The sequence below is a fragment of the Lepidothrix coronata genome, unplaced genomic scaffold (assembly GCF_001604755.1).
Source record: "Lepidothrix coronata isolate B3197 unplaced genomic scaffold, Lepidothrix_coronata-1.0 Scaffold4, whole genome shotgun sequence".
Classification (NCBI taxonomy): Eukaryota; Metazoa; Chordata; class Aves; order Passeriformes; family Pipridae; genus Lepidothrix; species Lepidothrix coronata.
Window position 1 is genome coordinate 607,458 of NW_016690184.1, and position 24,859 is coordinate 632,316.

Consider the following 24,859-nt stretch of genomic DNA (forward strand, 5'->3'; position numbering starts at 1 on the left):
CCCCATCTCCAATTTAGTTCTACCAAATTAAAATAATTCTCCCTTCTTTGTAGCATATGATATTTGCATTACAAAATAGAATTCTAAAGAAACAAATAGCATTCTTGCCCTAATATATTTAGGGCATTTTAGACACTAGACAGCTAGATATGTATGCCAGTGAAATGAATGTTATGATGTAATTTTTTACATTTCTTAATTCTGAACATTTTTTAAACTGTAATGTAAATCTCTGAGATAAGTAACATAAAGTATGTTACTTTATGTTTTACCCTGTGAAAGGTAGTGACTTGTCCTGAAGTAGTGATATCAATAGTTTTGGAAAGGTTAATGAACCGTTTCTAAAATATATTTTTGAAAGCTTTCTATATTCATTGCATATATTAGATCATCCTTTGGTATTTTAAAATTCAAGTAGATCCAGTAAAAAAAAATCACAGAACACATCTGAGTAAATTTCAAACCTATTAAAAAATCATAAGTTTAACATTTACTCACAAACCTTTTTATTTTAAGAAGTGTCAGCATGTCCACAATAATAACCCCTGCTGCTGGGGCACCCAGAAGGGCAAAAGCCAGCAGGGTAAATCAGTGCCACTATAGAATGGCTAAGTACACAAAAGCAGGGGAATTCAAAAAGATTAGAATTCTACAAACAGGTGATGATAAGCAGAAGGTCAATTAAAGAAAAACTACCACAGCAAGAACAGAAATAATTAGTGCCACTACCTGGCAATATACAGGCATGTTCTTGCAGGAAGAAATTTGTTTGCTTTGTCTGCCACACTGTAGAGTTCTCTGCTGCTATCAGGTAGCTCCAACTGTAGCAATGTTGCATCTACAGAACATGACTTCTGTAAATACAATAGGCTTTCCAGTATTCACTAGCTATTTGTATTGGTGTTATTTAAACAACTTTCTTCAACCACTTTCTCCTTCTTTCTCAGAATAAATCTGTCTTCCCCAGAAGCCTGTCTTGCAAAAACAGAACAACAGCTGAGCTTCCTAGATGGTTTCTGGGAAGGAGTGTTTATATGTAAGGACTGATGGTGTTGGGATGAATGTGGGTTATACCTAAAGTGAAAAGCAAAGAATGATGTTAGCTGCCATGTGTGAACAGATATGGAACAGGCTCCCCAGGAAAGTGGTCACAGCACCAAGCCTGACACAGTTCAAGAAGCATTTGAATGATACTCTCAGGCACATGGTGTGACTCTTGGGGATGGTCCTGTGCAGGGCAGGAATTGGACTCGATGATCCTTATGGGTCCCTTCCAACTCAGCATATTCTGTGATTCTGTGAAATTCATGTGTCACAGGGCAGGAATGAGTAAGGAGAATGCTTGCCAGGCTTCTCCACAATCCACTCCCATGCACTTCCCTTCCCACCAAGGGAAATTCAGACTAATTTCAATTTTCTGTTAAAATTACTCTGAATTTCAACAAACTAATTCCAACAATTTCAATTGTTGAAATTTAGCTTTTTAGAGAGGAATAACTCTGGTTTGGACCAGGATGGTGCCAGGTCTCTGTGGACTGCATGGGGCTGGACACTGTCAGGCTCATCTGCAGCATTCTGAGGAAGCCAGGAGGTAAAAGGAACACGTTTCTTAGCATAGAGGATTGAGATGACCCAATATCCTTCCAGTATCCTTTTATATCCAAGACTATTTCCACAGTTCTTCTATACAAATTATTGTGCCATTTTACTCACCTAATCAGTAAGATAAGCATAGTATTTGCAAGAAACAGTCCCAGACTGTAGTCAGTAAGTTCTGATTCAAATATGGTGATCTTTAATGTCTATATTACACCACATAAGCCATATTCGTATTCTAATTGACTATGAAGGGAAGTACCAGATTCAATACAAAATGCAATAAATCTTGTAATATAATTCTATAGATTATAACAGATAATATAGCATTCTATTAAACAAATTTAAAAAGGAACAAAGTCAATTTTCTTACAAGCTTTCTTTTTCCTGCCTATATCCCTCTCTCTGCTATATACACAGACTGGACAAAGCAGGTCTCATTAGTCCTTGTTTCTTGAAGGATATTGGTTCTTAAAGGAATAGTTATGTAAACTATTCAATAGGAAAAGCTGTAAAAAAAGAATAGTGTCGTAAAGCCCAAAGATGTAGACAGCCAGCTCAGAGAAAGTATTATGGAGAATGAAAGAAAGTACAAAAGATGGTAACAGTCCTGATTTTAAGGTTATCCCTCTTTTATCTAGTAGTTTAAAAAACAGAGCTACATCTTGTGTAGGATTTGTGATATCAAAGCTCTACTGCATATGCAAAATGGAGAACAATTTCCTAATCTAGTAATTTGAGGCGACAACTGAGATGGTTTATGACTTTTTCCCCATGATTATTATATTTCTAATACATAGATAGCCCTTGAAGTCAAGATTTTTATCCACCTAAGTTAATACCTGAATTAAAGATATGAAGTTGCTTCCTCACTTGCTTTCTACCTTCTGAATTTTTAGTTCTGCACAGAGTCATAGTTTCACAGACAAGAGTATGTGCCCTCATTTTGAAGGAGACCATAGTTCTGACTAGGAAAAAATGTGCAGAAAGACAAGAGTGGAGCCATCACTTCTTTCTTAGGCAGGTTTCTCCTTTTTTTGCAGGGTTCTCTATTTTGTGCAGGACCTAGACCCACAACCATTTGTTAAATGCACTTAGAGAACATATTCCAAATAAAATGGCACTTAAAGGGTACAGAGTTCAGGTCTCACAAGTCCTTAATTAATGATCTAGCCAAGTGCCACTAGCTTTCTAAGACTCTGTTTAAACAAGCTCGTGAACATTAATCAAAAAAATTTGTAAATTTTAGGAAAAAAACCCACAAGTAAAAAGGCTTATATAATGTTCTCTAGGGTGATATTCTATTCTGAAAGGCCTAATTACCTACAAATGCAATTCACCTCTGTTTTATTTTGCTTTCCACTTTTCCATGTTCAAATCTATTATATTCCGGAACAGAATCATAATGTACCCCATTGCCCCTGTGTAGCCTTTTATTTCAATCAATGCATAACCAGTAGCGATGTGAATATGTAAAAATGAAATCAACTGGGGATTTTAAACTTATTCAAAAACAATGCTTTCCAGTATTGTTCACAATCTCTTGTATAGTAAATGTAGCAGGTCATCCAAATTTGTTATAAGATTAATAGAAATCCTGAAATCATAAGTAAAACACAGCCAGCACATCACCCTACTCTCTGTTCCTATATTTTTTTGCAGATTATCTTTCTTACTACACTATGTTTCAGCATTCAGTGGGTGACAACTCGCTCTAAGTGTGCTGTCAAGCTTAATTGAACTACTCTGCAAAAAAAGCATTTTCCATAAAGAAAATGCTTCAAAAGCTTAAAAGAAAGCACAATATCTGTCTCTCTAGGGTTTTTTCTATCTTTTTCTCTGTAACTATTGTTGTAATTATCTAAAATGGTCACCCTGTGTAAGGAAGAAAGAAAAATCAGCACAAACAGTTTCTTCCAATTTGAAAAGGCATAGAGGGCAGTTTACCTGCAATCGTCAACATTATTTCTTTCCACAGCATCAGAGAATCTGAAAGGTCCCACATTATTGATTTCTATAACTTGTATACAGCCAGTGAAATTGTAGACAGGTCCGGAAATCTACAAAGGAAAAAATTCACACAGTTCTTTTGTTTGTTGCCATTGTGATCCATTTTAAAAATAAATAAGTTTCTACAGAAAGACTTGTAGCATAATTTCATCTACTCCTGAAAAACTCTCCTGATCCTCATTTTTTCTATAAAGAAATTCTACAAAAAAAATTTAAATGTGAAAAGATATCACAGCAAGATAAGCAGTACTGACTTAAAAATAAACCTAATAAACAAACTTAAAAAGAGAGTTTTGGACACATAGACAGCACAACAGGTATGGTGAAACACCAGCAAAAAGTGGGTTTCTCTAACTTTAATCAGATATTTTTTTATGGAGGAACACAGGTCACGGGGAATGGTAAACAGGGAAGCTTTGAAAATCTACTTGTAAGTTTACTACTTCCCTGCTCAGAAGATATCTAGTGCTATTAATCATGTTTCAAAGATGCCTAAGGACCTACTAAAAATGGGAATCACTTTAGGGGCACTGAAAACACACAGAACAGTAAATTGTTACACACTACCAAGGACCCATTTCTAACACTGAAGTCAGGTTTAGATATTTGCAGAAAGAAAAATATAAAGATCTTGAGGAACAATTTGCTAAAAGCAAAATGGCAGGCATCAAATGCTTTTTAAAACCCAACAGGAGCAGTAAGCCTGCCAGAAAGGCTTTAGGGCTAACAGACCATCTAAGTATAAAGGGAATGTTCAAAGGGACATGGCTCTAGCAGGAAATGTAAATGAACTCACCAAATCAAAATTTAATGTAGAGTAGCTCTGGGAAGTTCCCATGGCAGAACCCCTTTTTAGTAGGGGTACATCAGAAATCTGTCTCAAATTAAATTATTCCTGGAAAGTATTTTTAAAGAAAACTAAAAAGTTAACAGTAGCAAACAGTATTTGCCTGGGATTCCTATGGGAAATTACTGTGGTCATCACTTAAAATGGCATCCAAACCATGGGAATGGTAGATGTGAATTTTTTTTTAGAGTTTTTTGCTTTAATTATTTATGAAAATGGGGGTAAGACCACGACATGCAAGGGCACACCTCAAACTACATATCAGTAAGTCCCAATTACATTCAAAAGAAACCATTAAGAAATTAAGAATTACACTGAAGAACAGAATCAACAGATATATAAATGAACATAATGTATGGGGGAATAGTTGAGAAGGTTTCTGAAAAGGGAAATTGTAACTCACAGGAGGAACACTGAATATGTGAAAAAGGATGTCTTGGTACATGGCTTTTGATTTTTCAAAGGATTTTACCAAGCTTCTATGCTAAAAGATTCTAAAGTAACTCAGTCACCCTGGGATAACAAGGAAGCCCTTCAATAAATTAAGAGAGTGGTTAAAACAGAAGAAGAAAAATTGTGAATAAATGGTGAGCTCAGTATGGAGAACCCTTAGAAATTCTCTCTACAAATCTGTAATAGGATCTATTCTCCTCGGTGTATACAAGTGGTTCAATATTTCCTGCATTACTCAGGATAGCAAACCCAAAATCCTGAGAACAGCATTTCACAATATGCAAAAAAGTCACAATATGAAAAAACTTTGTTATATAGGAATGATGAGACATATGAAGGGTTCTGAACAGAGCGACTGTATAGACCAGGAACCTTTAGTCAGGAAAACTCTCCATCAAGGAGAGTTAGAACAGAGTAGTGCACACATGAATAAAGAGTTTTCACAGTTTCTTACAATACAGGATCAAAAGGATAAGAAATTACATAAATCAGTGTGAAGATGAAAGCAAGGTACGGGGGGTTGTTTTTCATACAACTCAAAATGAAGTTGTGTAACTGTGCTATAGGATATTGTGGGTGGTACAAGTCTAAATGAGGTCAAAACCCAGTCAAATTAATGGGAAAGGAGAGCTCTCTCCCTCCCAGCAGAGAGTTAGCATGCACAAGTACAACAAGGCTGAAGCCAGGAAAATTGTTTTTCTCTGCACTGTTCAACCACTCTGAAACATAACATACCATACCATGCCATACACAATAAACAAAATGCACTGGCCTTCCAACTCATCAAAGAATTTCACTAACAGTTCCCTGTTTATTTCTTTAGCAGCAAAGGCCTACAGGAAGTATATTACTGCACTGCTGATGCCTGCTCAGCTGGTGCTAAGAAAAAACTCGGGAGCAGTTAATTGAGGGTGAGATAAGGAAAGGGTTTAATCTGCCAAGGCAATAGATGTTACACGTCGCCCGCCCCTGTGCCCGAGATGTTACATTTTATAATACCCTCCATCCAATCCCAAATGTGTCCACCCTGTGGCCTTTGCTCCAATCCACCCCAGGGCCACACCCTGAGAAATGGGTCTGGAGTGTATTTTGGGACCACCTCTTCATCAATCTTCATCTTCTTCGGGGCACAGAGTGCACATAGTCACCTAATTCTTGACTCCATTTTGTTATTCAGACCCTGATATGGTTGTTCTCTAAACAGTCTAGGCCTTGCCTTGACAAGAGACTAAACATTTCTACTGGATTCGGGGATAGGAGTGATATAGGGTACATGGAATGGGGTAGGAGGGGTAAGGGATGTGTAAACTAAGGGTGCAACAGGGAAAGGGATGTGAGGGTTGCTGCTTTTAGAGTCTACTTCTATTACTTATAAGACTTATAAGGCTTACAAAAATTAGAAAAATAAAAAAACTATTAGGGGCTTAAGGCATCACTGCAACATTGTGAAAAGTTATGTAACCAGTTAAGGTGGCATTTAAAATCAGCAAAGCTCAAGTGCAGCATAGGTAAGGTGGTCTCTGTGTGTAACAAACACAAAGGATTACAATGAGGCTCCCTGGAACTTAAGAAACAAAAATCTTATTCAAGAACTCAATGTGAACACTGTCCTCAAAGTTGCGCTTTGGATGTTAAGAGAACATTATTATTTGATATACTACAAGGGCTGACAGAGATTATTGATACAGATTACAGACAACAAAACACTCTTTTTCTTCCTCCTTTGCCAGCCACTTTGGCAGGAAATAAGTGTGATGGACTGCCAAGTGTTACACTCAGCAGTCTGCTTTTGCTGCCATTATCATAACAATTTATACCAGGTAATCTTTGAAAATGTGTTGTCCTACTGTTTCACATTTTTATTTTTATAAGAGATCCTTGTTATTCTTTTTTCCCTGCCTTTTATAAGTAGTAAGACAAACAATTTTCAAATTGACAGGATGCAGAATCTGTTGGAAATTTAATATGAACGCGGACAGAAATGGTTACAGGATTCTGAGCTGGAAATTACATGGTACCAATAACATTGCCCCCCCCCCAAAAATGAACAATTAAACAATGTTTTAATATTGGCTACATAAATCAGCTTGTTAGAGCTCTGCTCCTTCATTTTTCCTGAGTCTGTTACAAGGTTTAACTAAAGGTTAGTTATGATTGTCCAAGTCATACTATGCATGTATTTCAAGAAAAGTCCTCATTCTTGGTATTGTAAAAATGAACAAACAAAAAAAGAAAGAAAGAAAGAAAAAAGAAACCAATAAACACAAAGGTCAGATACAATATAGTTTTATGAATCTCTGGTATAGGGAAAATTTACTATGTCAATCTATGATCCATTTTGCACACTGAAGGGCAGACTAGTCACTTGATTTAGAAATCAACATTTATCTGCATATTTTCCCATGCACTATAACACTGAATATTTTAACAACATGTTTTTCTTCTCCTCAATACTGTTTGGTCTCCTAATAATTTTTCTTACATTGATATGTACATATTTTGAATGTAATCCATTCCTCTAAAGTAATTTTTTGTTTTGTAATTATAACTGCATTATAAATATTTTGGTCAAAAAATTGCTTGCCTTTGGTCTGCTATGCTGTCTATACAAAAAAATAACATCTTCTGAGATATGTAGGAATAAGAGCTATCGGTACACATATTCAAAAGTAAGCAGCTTTTATTCTGCTGTTTTTGAGAGCAGATACTTGTTTGTGATTAGCAGATTAAAAAGTAGGCTTCACTTGTAGTTGGGTTCCCTTCCATTTACAAAAATACATTAATATGCTAACAAACTGTAATACTTAAATTGCCTGAAAATGTCAAGGCCAGAGCAACACCAGAAATTTAGTTTAATAAAATTCACTATTCAGAATCTATTGAGATATGTTTGACATATAGTAACTATGCTCTTTAAATGCCCTTTATACTTGACAAAAATGAGTACAGATACTTACCTTGTAGGAAAAGTTCACACATATATGCCAAACCATTTATTAATATCCTTTACTGACTAGCCCAAATTAGAGTTGCTGTTAGGGAGAATTAACCTAGAATTGAGTTCCTAATGAAATGAACTTGCATGCTGTCATTTCGCTACAGATTCATAAACAATATAATGAGGTTTTGGCTTATGTCCTGAGCATTTATTTTAAAAAAATACAATTAACTGGAAAGAAAACAAAGTATAGCATAATCTTTTGTCATTGTCTGCACTCAAGATAAATTTTATGTATCTTAAAAATTCTCACTATATATATTACAGTGTACCATAATACACTATATAGTAGTCTTTCACATCTTTGGGATTCCTGAAATATATCCAATTTTGGAGTCTGATTAGTAGAACTCTCTGCAAAACAATTGCAAACTTCTGAAATTGCAATATTTCAAACTTAAATCCAGCAGGACATTATTCTGCCTTAGTATTCCATTTACAGAGCACTGAAACTTGCCTGGATTCAAGGTGACATGCTATAGGTAGGATATCTATTGTTTCCAGTCTCTTCAAGCCAAAAGGTTTCCAAGGATTTATTAAAAATCAACGTTAGTGACTCAGACATCACCTTGACCAAAAATTGTTAACACTTTTTTCTTGCTGACTTAAAATTTTTAAACATTAATTAATAAAAGTTAGACCTTATTCATTTTAACTCTGGTAGTTTAAACAAAATAGACAAAATTACTCTGGTCAATTTGTATAGCTACTAATGAGAGAGAAATGCACCTTCCTTTGAGAAATGTTGCTGAAGTAGACAGTGGTAGGGATGTGTGATGACAGTAGACAGTGTGTATGATGTATTTATGCTGTTCATTACTTCACTTTCTAATATTTACGTTTTAAAACACTTTTCTCACTCACTTCCAATTTTAATCCACAAGCATTTTTATTGTTTGATAATGTAGTATGACTCAAAGAGTTTAATGACATTTCAAAATGTGTAGGAAAATGGAAAGTAGTATTAGCTCTGAAACAAAAATAGTAAAAGAAAACACTTAAAATATATGAGACAGGATATTGTTTCAGCTTCTGTCCTAGTATTAGTATAGAAATGGAAAGTCAAAATGGGAAGATATACTGGTAAAATATACATTTCATCATATATATAAAGTGCATGAAACACAAAGGAACTGAAATCTCTTCTATGTCCTGACTAATACTGACCGTGAAATTAAATACTGTATAAACCTATGCAGAACACCAATAGTTCATTTGATTCGTATTTTAATATAATAGATGATTTTAGTCCAAAATTGTGATTCTGGATATAAATATCTAAATATATTTTAATTCGGTTATACTAACACAACTAAAAAGGGGTGGGGTTAAGAGGTAAGTTAAATTCAGATTTTTTTCATCTAACCACCTCTACTGAAATTTTTAACAATTTATTGTTATTATCCTGAATGTGCTTTTATTGTATCTGCCATGGATATTGAACCCTATCGCAAGACTTTCACGAAGCAAGAATGATAAAGCAAAATCAAATAGACAGAAGGGGGGAGGGAGGAATAAATCCCCAAACTGCCCAGGATGGTAGAGGTTTACATTTCTGATCTTCATTTCTCATTTGTTATAGCCATTCAAATCAGGGGTTGCAAAACCTGCGACCTTGGTAATTGTCCTGCTATGGGAAATAAGCAAGTCAAGAGTTCTTCCACTCTCCTGTGCTGCAGGGCAGGGAAATGGGACTATCTTTTCCCATTGAATCTGTGAGTGGACCAGTACTGGCAAATCACCTTCTGGACTCCTGTGCTTCACAGTGGTCCCAGACCCTGATGGAACCAGATCACCACATAAGAAACATTCACATTCCTCTTGCATCTTTTCCTCATCTAAATTAGCTGGCAGTGTAAAACTTGAGCATGTGTTTCACTGTCAGGTTTCCATGATTCTCATAGTTCTAGCTTGGAGTGGTTCATTAAGCCACAGTGGATTAATTAAAATCAGGAGATCTGAAAGATTCAAGAGTATTGAGAAATTACCTTATCATTTTTATTAAAGTTTGTTTTCGGTCCGAATCCTTACCTTTTAAACTTGCTCTTGCCTTGCAGTTAAGGAGGTGCAATGTTGCATATCAGAAGTGATATGAAGACTCTGAAGTAAGGCAGAATCTCCCTAAACTTTATGTCTCGTAATGTCTGCCCTTTTTCTAAACAATTTCAGTGCTTATGCTTACAGTCATAATGTATGATTCATTTACTTCATTTGCTATTGAAATTCTAGGTTCAATTACTGTAATTTAACTTTTTCAATTCTTTCTCTTAAATGTGGTACAATACCTTGCGCATGAGCAAGATGGAAAATATATTGGCTGGAGATGACTCGAAAATGTAGAGTGAAATTTGGAAAACAGACTTATCTTTCTTATATACTACAGAGTCTGTCAACTAACTGTGGAAATCAGCTCACCTCCCTGCACTTCACCTTTTCTGAGTGATGCTGGAGTTAGACATATTGAACACCATGCCAACACATTACAGCACATTAGGGAAAGGTATTTGTAATCCATCACCATGAACTAGTTTTCAGATCAAGCCAGTCAACCTCTGTATTTCTGCTTCTTGTCCAACCGATAACCAATCACTCAAATCTACAAAGATATAAGCCAAGAGATGTTTGTATCAAGTATATGCATTTATATACTGATGGATTTGATGATCCTTATGGGTCAGTTTCAAGTCAAGATGTTCTGTGATATCTAAAGGAGGATTCCATATGAAACACTTCTAAGTGAATTACGAACGTTGATTTACGAAAAGAGGAGTTAAAACAAGTGGTTTTACACCTGTCTGAACTAGAAAAGTCCTTATCTAAAACAAAGACATCTGCATGTCAAAGGATGTCTTTAGAATGAAAATATGCCTATAAAAGCAAAAATATTCCAAAAAAACAAGCTTTTCTTTAATGAGTATAACCTGAGGTATATAGTGTTCAATAGGCCTAAGTTAATCAGTTCTAAGAAAACTGAATATTCTAAGCTAAAAAAGGGAGAGAAGAGGAAAATTTCTTCATACATTTTTATGATCTGTGCTTTCTTATATCATGGCTGTACATCTTTTAGAAACATATGCAACTGGTTTGTCTGGTTTTGTACACTGTAAACATACAATTTTTTGTTTGTCTGTTTGTTTTTTTCTAGCCCAGTTTCTCAAGGCAAGAGATGCAAGGTAGCACAGTATTCACACACTGGATAAGGAATATATCAGCTGGTGCACTACACCTTTCAGTAAATGCTTTTACTTCCCCAGAATGCTACAGAGAATCCTAAGTTTAACAGTGAGGCATATATAAGTATCAGGACCAGACAAGAAATAGTGGTTTTCTGTGTTAGGAATGTGGTAATGAGAGCTACCTGACACATAACAAGGTTTTTATTAGCATGCATTCCATGGTACCAAGATGTTAGTCACATGTATTTGTGTGATCAGAGGTGTATCTAGATAACATAAAAACGTTAACCATGGGGTACAAAGAAGGTGATGAATCCATGCACATCCAAAATCCATTTAATTATCTTAAGACAATACAAATTTTTGTGTTCTAAAACCAACAAACTCTACTCATGAGTAAAAATTTAAAACCTTCATTAATTTTTAATCACTGTTGTCTGCCCTGTGCAACATTTAGGTGTTACTGCCCTTGAGACAAATGTAATAGAACAGGAAAATATATCTATAATTCATCATATTAACATAGATTGAGATTAATGGCAGTTTAAGTTGGCAAGACTGAGAAGTGGACGTATGACCTGCTTTTTCATCTCTCCTGAGGAAACAAAAACCTTTAGCAAAGGAGTGGGGCAAGCAGTTGGATTTGGTTACCAAATTATTTGTTTTAGCTTGAATTTCCATTTTGAGAGCCACAGTCCTGAGAGACTTAGGATAATATGTTTTCTCAGAGCTTTGAACTATCTCTATACTGCCTACTCATTGTCAAAGGCTGATGCTGGTTTATTTGGAGCATTTTGTTTTGCTCCATCTCTAAATTTTTTTTCCTGCCTTGACTTGTATACTACTTGTCAAAAGACACACCTAGTCCTGAAATTCTCATACTTGCCGTGAGATTCATGTATTTAGAGTCCTTGCCTAAAGTATTTACAAATTTTATTTGGAATTGATAATCTCCAGGAAAACTAGAGTAAACAAAAGATCAAATTCACATGAAACAACATTATGAACTAGATGATTGAGAGGAGAAATCAAACAATGTTCTAAAAACTGGAAGCTTGAAGCAAGTTCACTTAAAGGAATTCTTCACCTAAAAAAACCCCCCACATATTAAAATAATTAAACATACATGGCAGATTCTAAGCAGCTTCCTTACTTGCTTCCGTCATTCAGATCCTGGAATTGAGTTTCCTCCTCTCCCTCCCTCCCTCATATTGCTTTAAGCCTCAATGCTGACCTGCTTTATTCTTCTCAAGATGAAACCTTACCTGTTTTATTTTTACTCTCAACATACCTTAGACTGTTATGCAGGACAAACACTACAAGGTCAGCCACTTTCTCCTTCCAGAAATTTAATGTCTCTTTATAGGATTATGTGAAAGTCAGGATATGTCTATTATTTCAGGTTTACATTTCATCTTATAGTTAACTTGTGTTACTTTTAAAATACATTCTATAAATGTACTAGGTTTTATTTTTTCCTCTTTTTTTTTTCCTTACTATTCTACTTGTGCTGTAAAAAAGTCTGTAAAACCATGGTCTCTAACCTGGAATAAGGATCTGTATAATGAGGCAGTGACAAAATCATATAATGTTTTTTCCTGTTACTATTATACACAGAGAAAACATCTTTCCGTGGTTGTATATATGGTTTTCAATAATTTGTAACCACAAGCACAGTAAAGTAAGTAAAAGCTAAGTAAGTAAATAAGGAGGTTTAATCCACAGAAGAGAGTGAGAGACACTGACAAAGTTACTTATCTTTAGTCCTTTTTGCTTTCAAAAAGCATACCGTTAATACTAAAGAAACTGGAAATTAATGATTCTGTGCTTGTGTCCCCCACAGTTCCATTTCATTAAATGTTTCCTCCTCCTCCTATATTCTTTCATTTCCAAATCTCATTTCATTTAGATAAAAGATCACAATGATTTCATGTAGAACAGCTGCCAGTTCTTCTGTTCCTTTTTTTTGATATGTTGTCCACCAAAAATCACAAATTTACTAACAATATGATCATTATGTTCTTCTCTTAATAATGACTCTTTCTTTATATTACAGCATCTTAGTCTGCCTCTACCTATAGAGCAGAGTGCATTTCCTGCTGGCTTCGCAAATGTGTTATATGACTATTTTTCAGGCTCAGATGTTCACTGCATGCCCAATAGTTACATTCAGATTCTTAGTTTAGAGTGAAGTCATTAAGTAAAAAGCACTGAAGGGCTATTTGCCAGGGATCAGGAACAGACTCCATTTACTATAGTTTTCTATAAAATCTATCTCTGCTACATTGTTTGTTGTTGGGAACAGCAATGAAACAACATGGCAAAGCTGTCAAGAAACACGAAGACAATTTATTGTTACTGAAATAATGGAAACTTGTATGTAGAAGATCAATGAGAGTGGGAGATCCTGCACTGAGAGTGAATGCAGAGAAAGATTGTGAACGTTATTAGAGAAGTAGGTTCTAGGGGAAATCACACAACTATGAGCCTAACTTAGCACACTTAACAGGAAACCAAATGCTTTTAAATTTGGTAGAGTTTCTATTCCTCGATGAAACATTTGATGGTTTTTTATTCATCAAATACACAGCCTAAAAAAATAATAATATCTTATATTTTAGTTTGACAAATGTCAAAGACACTACAGAAACACTAATCACCCAGATTAACTCTGGAAGGAGCAAACAGGAATCACCACAATTTAAACAGAGCCTAGGCAAACAAAACTACATCTTCAGTGACGGTTTTCTCTTTTGAAAGGAAAAATCACAAAATTAAAGGGATCAGACAAAGAACTGAAAACATCAAGCATAGGAGGTGTGAAATTTCCTTAATTAAGGTGGCGAGAATGTCTGGCAATCCCCAGCTGGAAGAAGGTACTGGGAATAATGAACATACAGAAACACACACACAAAAAACACAGCAAAGAATATAATGTATGTTGGAAGTAGAAAGCATAAACATGAAATAAAACTTGCCAAAGCTCAGACTGAGTTGGACCTGACACAAAGTAGAGAGAAGAGTGACGGACTACAAGTGAGGAACAGGACCAAGTTACCAATTCTGCGTCGGTGTCCAAAACCCTTTCCCTTATTAACACTGGAGAAACAATTCTAGAAGCAATTCTAGAAGCAATTTCCTAGACAGTTGTCTATCACTGTGATGCTGTAATAGGCTGAATATTACATTTGCTTCTATTTTAAATTAACATTATATTCCCTTGAGCACAACATTTTCATCTGTAGAAATGGAAAATATGATTTATTTCCACAAGGGAAAAAAAAAGTGCTCTGATTTAAAAAAAGGTTTCCAGGTAACAACCCAGATGGAAGGCAATAGGCATAGCAGGGAAGCAACAGACCAGCTTAAGCAGAGCAACTGAAACTACTGTTAGGAGAACAGAGTAGAGAACCTGGGCTCAGAGATAATGAAAAAGAAAATGGGACCAAAGAAGATGCAAATCCACTAAATTTCAGAAAGGCAGTGAGACTAAAAACCCACCCGCAAGATCATGATGTGTGGGAGAGGGTTGTGTCTAGCCATTTTTCTTCTATTTTGTCCAGCCTCATCCTAAGATTTTATTAAGAAGAGGATAAATATTCTAGCTTTTATTCTCCTAAAACCTAGGATGTTTCTTATTTTGAAGACTTTTGGCCTCGTTTGGTTAAAGAAAATGGTGCAGAATATCACACCCAGATAACTTCCATTAGTTTGGGTCAGAGCAGGAAGCTGTCAGCTGGGAGGATATTTATGCAGCCGTGTGTTAGGATTCCATGACAAACCCCCATATTTCAAAATTCCCTTCACCCAAAGATTAGGAAAATTATATAACCTCATGACTTGCTTGCTGGAAAACCTTTTAATATAGTTTCCTGCAATTTATAAACCAGATAGTTCCACTACTAGATATTTCAAGATGAGATCTTGATCACACTTCACCCAAAGAATTATTAATGCTCTTTTAATTTCAGAAACGCTGATGTTCATTGAGTATTGTCAAGTTGAAACATACCTAGATAGCAAAGAAAACTTCCTACTGACTGTCCTAGTATTTATTTATAAAGACATTGTTAGTTCCTAGTGAAAGCGTTACCAGCTAGTCAGGCAGGGCTCTCACCATTGGAAAAGTCTACTAAGACCCACAAATCATCAATGACAACAGAGATATAAGAGAGAATACTGTGTGTGATTCTTCATGAGCACATGACAGAAATTAACCATAGAGGTCCCTCTGAGGTGACAGTCCAGTTGAGGGAATGTGATGGTTATATCCCAGCTGGTAGAAGACCCCTGCGGTCTCTTGGTCCCACTCCCTCATTAGGATGGCAAAGAGAAGAGGGGAAAAAGTCAGCAAGCTACTGGGTTGATAATAAGACAGTTTAATAAATGAATTAAAAAAAGTGATGCAAAAGCAACCACCACCAGAAGACTGGTGCCCAGCCAGTCCCTAAGCAACAGCTACTTTGGAAAAACTTCCTTCCATTTTATTGCTGAGCATGATATTATATGGTATGGGATATCCTTTTGGTCACCTAGGATCAGCTGTCTCAGCTGTGTCCCCTCACAGCCTCTTGACCACTCCCAGCCTATTTGCTGAGGGGTAAGAGCAAGAAACAAAGAAGGCCTCGATGCCATGTAAACAATGTTCAGCAACAACAAAAACATCCCTGTGTTGCAAAACTGCTTTGGTCATGTGAAACCATCACAGGTCACCAGTCTAGAACACAGCACCATACAAACACTAGTGAAAATGATGACAGAGGTAAGAAATAAACCTCCAAAATTACCATACCAAAATACTGTGGAAACACAGCCGTGAGAGCAAAGATTACTTTTATTGTTAACAATTCAGGAGGCACTATATGGTTTTGGAATATTAATTAAACTACCTTTGTATACTTTCTAACAACATGAGCGCTTTTGACTACTGAGTTTGCATTTATCAGAAGTGGCAACAATTTGCTCCACTTGCCATCCAGAGCACAGAAGTTTAATCGGTAATTTTCAATGGGATTTTGTGGGATTTAGCAGCAAATTGTCTTCTTTTTTTTTTTTTCCTGAGGAGAAACTCATGGATTTGCATTTTAATAGGATGAAGTTATACACCCAAAACTTCATGTTTGTGGCATAAACCTCTCTGCTGTTGAAAAAACTTTGAGAAAAATCACACATACATAAAATAGGAACTGATGAATATTCAGTTCAGTTTTATCTACTAAAATGTGATAAGAAGTTTCATAACATGCTTTTTCTCATGTAGATTGAGTTTTGTGGTTAGATTGCTACAGCTGATGCGTCATCACGTACTGTTATCAAAAAACAAGTTAACAGATGAGTAAATTGATAGCTAGAGGAGTTTAGCTCTTGATTTTAACTGTGTGTTACGGGGAATGCATGAAGAAACACAAGGTAATATTTGTGCATTCTCATCAATTGCATAAAGAACCAGTCTGCAAGAGATGAACCCACAATTCCCAAACACAAAAGGAAAGAGTAAGTGATAAACCTAGGGAACTGCTGATTGATAGGTCATTAGGGTAATCATTGTAGCAGTTGCCTGACTGTCACATACATGCAGCTAAATATATTTCTGCCTTGCCAAATATAGTCTGTTTTCTCCTGAAGCTCCTGAAGCTGAAAGGGTCCTACCTAAACTACATGGAAGTAATTGCAATTACTTCCCCTTTAGGTTTACACTATCAGGTTGTATCACCACAAGAACTGCAAAGGAAGATTAGAGGCCATTAACTAGTATCTGCTGGTACATGGTCAACCCATTACCTTTTCCAAGGGATAAACCCTAGCTCTTTGTTCTTCTTTATTGCTTATAGAAAGAGTGTAGTGGCCACCATTCATGACTCTTAGACATAATTCTGCCTTGAAAAAGAGACTGAAATGGAACGGTAAGCCAGAGCAAGAAACCATACAAATTTTCGGTGTGAAACATTTTTTTTTGGAAGAAAGTGTGCCCATAGACATTTTCAGCCCGAGTAGATAGTCTGTCAATGACCTCGTTACATAATATCCCAGAGTACACTTATTCAATGAATGGTTACAGCTTTTCCTCCCAAGCTTTGGGAGGCTGCTTGGAAATAGTGCAGTGTTCAGTCAGTGTCTGGAAGGAACTCAAAGCTATTAGATGACAGATGTCTGGGGTGCAAGCACTGAAGAGCATTGCTGCATTAAGTCACTTCACTGTAGTTTAAGCTTTAAGCTTTGCTGGAAGAGCCTGATACCAAACACATCCTCTAAGGGCTCATGAAAGTTATCTGTTAGCTGCTCAAGCCATACTTCTCCCTTATCATCAACGAGACCTGCTGAAATTTTCAAAAATAGGATCTCAAAGAGTGACACAGAGGAATTAGTGAAATGTCATCTTCACAGGTGATGCCATCTGTTGAGGTTCATTTCTTCCAGACAATGTGAACAATTATTTCTTTTTGTTGTTTGTATAACATGAGGTAGTAAACCTATACCTACAACTCTCAAAGGTATATTCATTATGAATTGCTTCAACTTTCAAGATATCAATGTGAAGGCACAGCTCCATCAAAATCTACAGATCCTCTGTAGCAGACTGTTTGAATGTTTTCTCCAACCCCTAATACTTCATGCTACCACTTTCAAAGCAACAATAACTTTTTAAAAAGAGCTTTCTGACTGGACCATGAAGAATAGGCAAACAAAGGTGAAGTACATGACAAGGTACCTGAGAAGGTGATATGCACATTACACTGCTGCATTTCCAGGTAAGCAAGGAAATTGGTGAACATAGGAAGCTATTGGATAAAAAGGACTGAATATGCTCAGCATGAGTTGAGTCACCCCAAATGTCTGTGATTGCCCTGAATTTTGCACACTGAATAGCAAGAAGAGACAAATGGTTAATAATAAGAGAATCACAGTTGTCAAAGAATGAAAACATCACACAAACACTGAAAATCTTATCCCAGGACAATTTCTACATCATACATCAAGATAAGGTATCAAGGAGACATCTAGCCAACAAAAATGGGCTGTAGCTGTTGCCAGGATCCTGTGGTAATATGCCGGAGCTCTGGATTAATTAAGTGGCAACATCAGCCACAAACTGAAGAGCTTAACAGCAGATCAGCCTGGCAGCTATGGGAAAATAAGAGTTCTCACAGATCAAAGACAAAAAGTGATCTTGCAGGCCTACCAATATGTCCAAAGAGAAATGATCATCTGGATTTGAACTTGTAAATTCATAAAAGCAACTTGCATGGAAGTTCAAAACGATGTCATCCCTTTCAAAATGTTCTTTCTTGTTTTTAAGGAAATAATCTCCACAGGAACAGTATCGTATCTGTGCACATCAACAAATGATATCTCTGCATATCACCAAAGCACCATTTGTCTTATAAAATTAGGTTATTTTTGTATAGGAGGCAGGTTTCAGCTGAAGAGATGGGGAGGGGAGCTTTGTGAGGGGAGACTGGGGTTGCCCAGTGCCAGGGACAGCTGGTTCCAGCCAACTCCAACAGACCCACCACAGGGCACAGCTGAGGCCAGCAGCCAAAATAGTAGCACCATGGGAAAATGCCACAAAGGCAGACAGGGCATAGAGAAAAAAAAAGAGAGCAGAATGTAAGTGCAAACATCAAAATCAATGTCTGCTTTGTGGTGCCAGAGCAGACATTCCCCTGCAACCCATGAAAAGAGCCATGTCAGAGGAGGTGGAGGTTTCCTGAAGGAAATGTGGCCTGAGAAGAGAGTATAGGTAGGAGCAGGGAAAAACCGTGAGGAGGAATGAGCAGCACGGAGGGAGTGTTATGGTTTGACCACAACCCTCCTTTCCCCTTGCACCACCTGTGGTTGGAGTGTGAGGAGTTGGGAATGAATCTGAGCTTGGGAAGAAGTGTGTGTGCTTGGGGAAGGTACTGCTTCATTTTGTCTTTTTTTTTCACTACCCAAATTTATTTTAAATGGCAATAAATGCAATTAATTTTCCCCAAGTCAAGTCTGTTTTGGAACTGGTAAGCAACTTCCCTGTCTTTATCTCAACCCACAAGTCTATTAATCTTATTTTGTCCCACTGTCAAGCTGAGGAGGGAGACTGAGGGAGTGACTGAATGGGCATCTGGCATTTAGCCAGTGCTAAACCCCCATTCCTCAAAAATTGAGATAGGTTTGGAAAGATCGTGAATTTAATCAATTTAATCAGATGACCATTTGTATCTAAAGACAAGCATCAAATAAAAGAGGATAGTAGATGATACTGTTGTTGCCTGCAGTAAAACATAGAAAGGAGAAAAGTAGTTTCAAGTCTTCCAACACATACTTAAGGTTGCTGACATGCAGAAACAACCTGGTGGGAATAATGCAGACAATCCATGATGGATAAAGAGCTGTCATCTGTGAGGATGGTTAAATGACTGTTGAGGGTGACCTCAAGGAGCATCTTAACATAGGATGCACCTCAATACAGAATGACAAACTTTAATCACATTCATTGAGGTCTTCAATATCCTCACCAGGAGAAGTGGAGGGGCAGGCACTGATCTCTTCACTCTCATGATGAGTAACAGGACCTGAGGAAACAGCACGAAGCTGAGTCAGGAGAGGTTTGGGTGTGGATATCAGGAAAAGGCTTTTCACCCAGAGGGTGGTTGAGAACTGGAACAGGCTCCCCAGGGAAATGTTCACAGTACCAAACCTGTGTGAGTTCAAGAAGCATTTGGACAATGCTCTTAGGCACATAGTGTGATTCTTGGAGTGTCCTGTGCAGGACCAGGAGTTGGATGTGATGATCCTGGTGGATCCTGGGGTTCCTGAAGGCTGGTTTTACGGGTAAAGACCAAAGCAAAGAAGTCATCAAGTACCTTGGCCTTCTCTATGCCATTTGTAACCAGTTCCTCCACCCCATTCCTCGCTGGACCCACTGTTTCCCTAATAGATGAACAAGTGAATGCCCACAATGGACCTGTCTTGTCGGATGACTTGAATCACTGGTACCAGCGTTTCATGAAATGCGGGAAAATCCCACAGCTGGCACAAAGCTGGAATGGAGTAAAAGCTGAGTTTCTGAACTCCAACAGACAAGATAACTTCAGAGGAAGAAATACCAAGTAGAAGAACACTTCATCTCAGTGCAGTGTGAAATGATTGCAGATATTCTTGCACCTTGAACAGATTCCCTAGAGGTACTACAATAAAAAAAAAATTCTAGTATCCCACAGGAATACATGATATGTGCTTTCTTTCAAACAGATTTGCATTTTTACAGTGGTATATGTATCCATTTGAGCATGCTCACCAGTTGCCTTTAGAAATTGAATATCATATCATTTTCCTTTTCCTTTATCTTTTATTTCTCAAAATATTTTCCCTCTATAGGAAATACTAGTCAAAAAGAAAAGAAAATGTTTCTTTGACACTAAACAGAAATCTGAACTCAAATCTCTTATTAAATTCTCCACATACAGAATTTGTTTACATTGCTCTCCCCACATGTGTTTTTTTTTTTAATGATCTCAAGAGAACTAGACAGAGACATTTTCAGTGATGTCTTTGTATCAGTCTTTTAATTTGCTGAGGATGCTATTTGGTTACTTCAAGTATTTAGAACACACAAACTTGAGTTCAAGCACTGTAATTATGAAACAACTAAAATGTTTTTGAGAAAAATACTTCCATAAAGTCAAATTCTGAGGGGATTTCAGTGAGACAGTGGCAACCGTCATCATTCAAGATCAGCAGGAGACTTTGCAATGTTTTTCGCCTTTTCTCCTTTTCTCCTTCTATTCTCCTTTTCTCCTTCTTTTCTCCTTCTTTTCTCCCTTTAATTTCTGACTCAGAATCTTAAGGGGTTTGATTTCCCTGTGCACAGAGATCTCTTGTTATTTCTAGCTGCATAAAAGAATTTCTAGAGAACACAGTTAAAGCCATGCTTATCAAGAGTCTCACATAAACAAGAAACAGATACAAACCATTTGGCTCAGCATCCTGATTCTGCTCAGACTTTGAGTACAAACCCATTCTGATTCAGTGTGGCAGCTCCTAGTCAAGGCCTGTTGCACAGATGGCCTGGGGCCATGAACTTAGTAAAGTTCACTGACTTCTTTTCTGCAGGAATATAATGTAGCTGTAATGTCTGCAATTTGGGTGATCTGTAGCTCTGTAATAAGTATATGATCTTGGCATTTTAACATTATCTAATGAGAGTGAATTTAATTTTTAATCTTGCTTACAGTAATCAGTTTATACTGTAGACTGCAGATATGTATGGAATGCAATTTTTTTTTTAATTAAAGTTGTTGATAATAATGAGATTTTTGTACCTCTGTGAAGCACAGCCTGGTCAAAACGTATCACTTTATGTAAACTTGAGTGTCCTCTTTAATTTGATGCAGAAAATAATCAGTGAGAAAAAAATCTTGATTTCTTACCAGCAATACTTTCTAATCTGTGTACAGTGAAGGATATTTCTTGATTTCTGGTTTAGGATTATTTTGTTATGGTTTTAGTAAACTTTAATGAAAAGTTTTGTAAACATCTTAATAATACTAATATCAATATTTGATATAATATCAGTATTTGCATTAATAATATTACTATTTGTATAATATAACACAATACATGCATATATATATGTTTATATGAAATTCTAACTTCTCTTAACGAACTCTAATGAAATTTAAAACAGAAGCAGTAAAAAATATCTCAGAATACAGCTGGAGAAATATACATTTTCACAATAAAAAAAGTCTGATATTATAAATGTCAGAAACACTTCTCTTAATATCTTCCTAACAAAATATGAAGCGCAATCTATAACTAATAAAATCACCCAAATTAATATAAATTTTCAATAAAGACTTATCAGGAAGCATTCAAGAAATAGTACTAGTAACTGAATTAAGAGAATTGAGGGGTCCTTATACTTACTTATATGTCTTTCATTCTACTTTTTTAATATCATGAATTTAGAATTTATTAGATGTACTAGAAAAATTTATAGTTCATTTTGATTAAAAGTCTAGGTTTAGATTTTACTATAACTAGCAAAATTCAAGACTTTGGTGGTCTGTATGAGCTTTTCTTGTTTGGGTTTTTTTCAGCTTTAAGGATCACACAGTGCTAATATTGATCCTCAGAAAGAATTCAAACTTGTTTCAAGTAGATAAATCAATAATGAATTTTCCAAGACACTTGCATGAACATACTCAGCTGTAAGAAAAAGAATTAACAAATCAATAATATAACTATAAGCATATAGATTAATCTCATTAAAAAAAACAAAATGGAATGTGGCACTATTCACTACAATGCTCTCTGTGCATACCTCTTTCCTCTGAGTTGGTATCTCAAATGCTGCAATGTCCAAGATCATCATCTGCAGCCTTTACAACACTAAGCATTATTTATTTTCAAAAGACAAGTAACTGCCTATGGAAAAATATATGAATTCTAAAAAGGAAAAGAATCATTCAAACAATAGGAATATGATAAGCATCTTGATGGTAGAAAAATCAACACCGGGATATTATGATGCAAGAGTTAAAACCATGTAAGGTGTAGGCTACACTGAAAAAAGGTAATATACGGGTATAAATATATGCAAATTGGTACAAATCACTTTACACTGAAATTTCATGCAGAAAGAAAAATATGTTATTATAACCATATTATATATCACCAAAGTGATGATAGCACTTGTTAAATACTAGAGAAGGTTAGAAGGGGCAAGGCAGAAACACAGTAATAAGAGAATTTAATTACTCATAAGTCTGGTAGGAAATCATGACAAAATATGTTGGAGGGACTACATTTTTAGATGCTGTAAATAATTGTTTCTTGGAACCATTAGAGAAATTACAAGAGATATAACTCTCGGTTTTGCACTAGGCTTATAACCAGTCTACAGTCTCATTGTACACATTGATTAAAAAAAATAAATTAAGAAAACTCAAGCAGGCTTTTTTTTAAACTTAGAGGACTCTATGAGCAGATATGACAATTTGACTGGCAACAATTATGTGAAAAATCTGCAAAATTTAAATGGTTTTAGAAAGCATAGAATTCTTAATAATTAAGTATGAAAATTTCAGATGTGCTGTGGATCAACAGGAAATTTGCAGAAGTTCAGGGACTGGCCCCTCTAAGGCTTCAAACTACCCACTCTTGCTAATACCAGTATAGTAAACAGTTGCAGCCATGTAACAGTCTAGTATTCCTTGAAGTCCTATGACAGATTGTATGTCCTTTCCTTTGTTGGCTTCTCCAGGAATCTCAGGACCACTGTAATTTCCTCACATGCACTGTCTACTGTGGCAGGGTGTTAAAGCATCATGTGCCTATAATATTATTATAAATTATTATGTGAAAGCTGCTGTCAGTGCTCCAGCTTTATCAGATAAGATGAATGCCAGATAATCAAATCTAAAACACTGCACAGATTGTACTAAATTCTCCCACTGCTTTGTGATGCTCTGGCAAGAGAAATGGATCATAAACCGTGTCTAACTAGGCAGTTACTGTTGCTTTAGCCTATGGAAGCACATCAACTGTAACATGTAGCAAACTCCTTTCAGATTATTCCAAAATAAGGGTGTGATTCTGTATTTTTTAACCTCACTGTCCATTTCTTCACTCAATGCCACTGAATTATTGATAATAACTGTGGATGAGTTATTACAAGAGAAACAACATACTTTTATATGTTTTAGCAATTGGTTATTAAAATGTATGAAACATTTTTATCTGCATATGGATACATCTGAGAATATCTTGAGACTGGGGAGTTCATACGATTGTGATATCACATTCTCTCTGTTTCATAGGAAAACTACAAGTTTTCTTAGATATGCACAGTCTACTTTATACATTTGTATTTAAAATGCATGCCCTCTAGACTACTGTGGGCTCATAGTCTAACTGGAAGTCTTTAGATGTATGATGATTTCCATCTCATCTTAGTTTCAGCATTAAAACACTATGATACTGAGCATATCACTCAATTATCTCTTGCCATTTCCCCATCAGTAACCTACTGATGCCCATAGATATATTTGCATACGTTCCACTTAATCTTTTATCTTAATTTAGAAGATTGCTCTCCTGGTACAGAAGCTTCCTTTCCTTCTGAAACTTTCCTGTTTTAATACTTGCAAAGTTTAATTATAGAGAACTGCTTGTGTTGAAAAGGAATATGAAGATATAATGACATTTCAACTTTCTCAATACTAAAATAGTATTAAGTCTAGAAATATAAATTACTGGAGCAATTATAGCAGCAGAAATAACAGCATTACTGCAATCAACTGCTGCTGTAGGTATTTGAAAACAGTCTTTAATTTCCCTTTAAGTGTACCAATCTTCTCTGCAGAGGAAAAAGCTATTGTAAACAATTAATGATACTAAAATTAACATGAAATCAATTATTCTGAAACAAGTCTTGAGATTTCAGAAATATTTTTTTTTCATTTTCGATGGAAAAAGTCTTTTTTTCTCTGTGTAATTTTATTTCTATTCCTCTGTTGTCGATTTTAAGTCTTAAAAACCAGTGATCATAAACCCAGTGTTTTAGAAAGATGATGTTATTTAACTGTTTAGCTGATTTTGACATTTACCTGTTTATTAGATGTGACAAGTCTGAAGTATTCCCATCATATTCTTTATCAGAAAATAGGACACGATTTAAAAATAAGTAATAGACAAATCTGGCACAGAACTGAAGGGGGGTGGTTTCACTATGTAGAGACAGCAGAACAAGATGTCTGCCAGCCAGCTATTTATAGTTTCACTTTCCTCCTACTG

General features: G+C 36.0%; 1 protein-coding gene across 1 annotated transcript in view; it reads right to left on the reverse strand.

The window, feature by feature from the left end:
• The window catches only part of EYS (eyes shut homolog (Drosophila)), a 784,118-nt gene that overhangs the window by 232,735 nt on the left and 526,524 nt on the right, over positions 1-24,859 (reverse strand). The window contains exon 32 of the mRNA XM_017823913.1: positions 3,544-3,656. Within this exon, the coding sequence (XP_017679402.1) occupies positions 3,544-3,656 (113 nt within the window). The remainder of the gene's footprint in view (positions 1-3,543; positions 3,657-24,859) is intronic.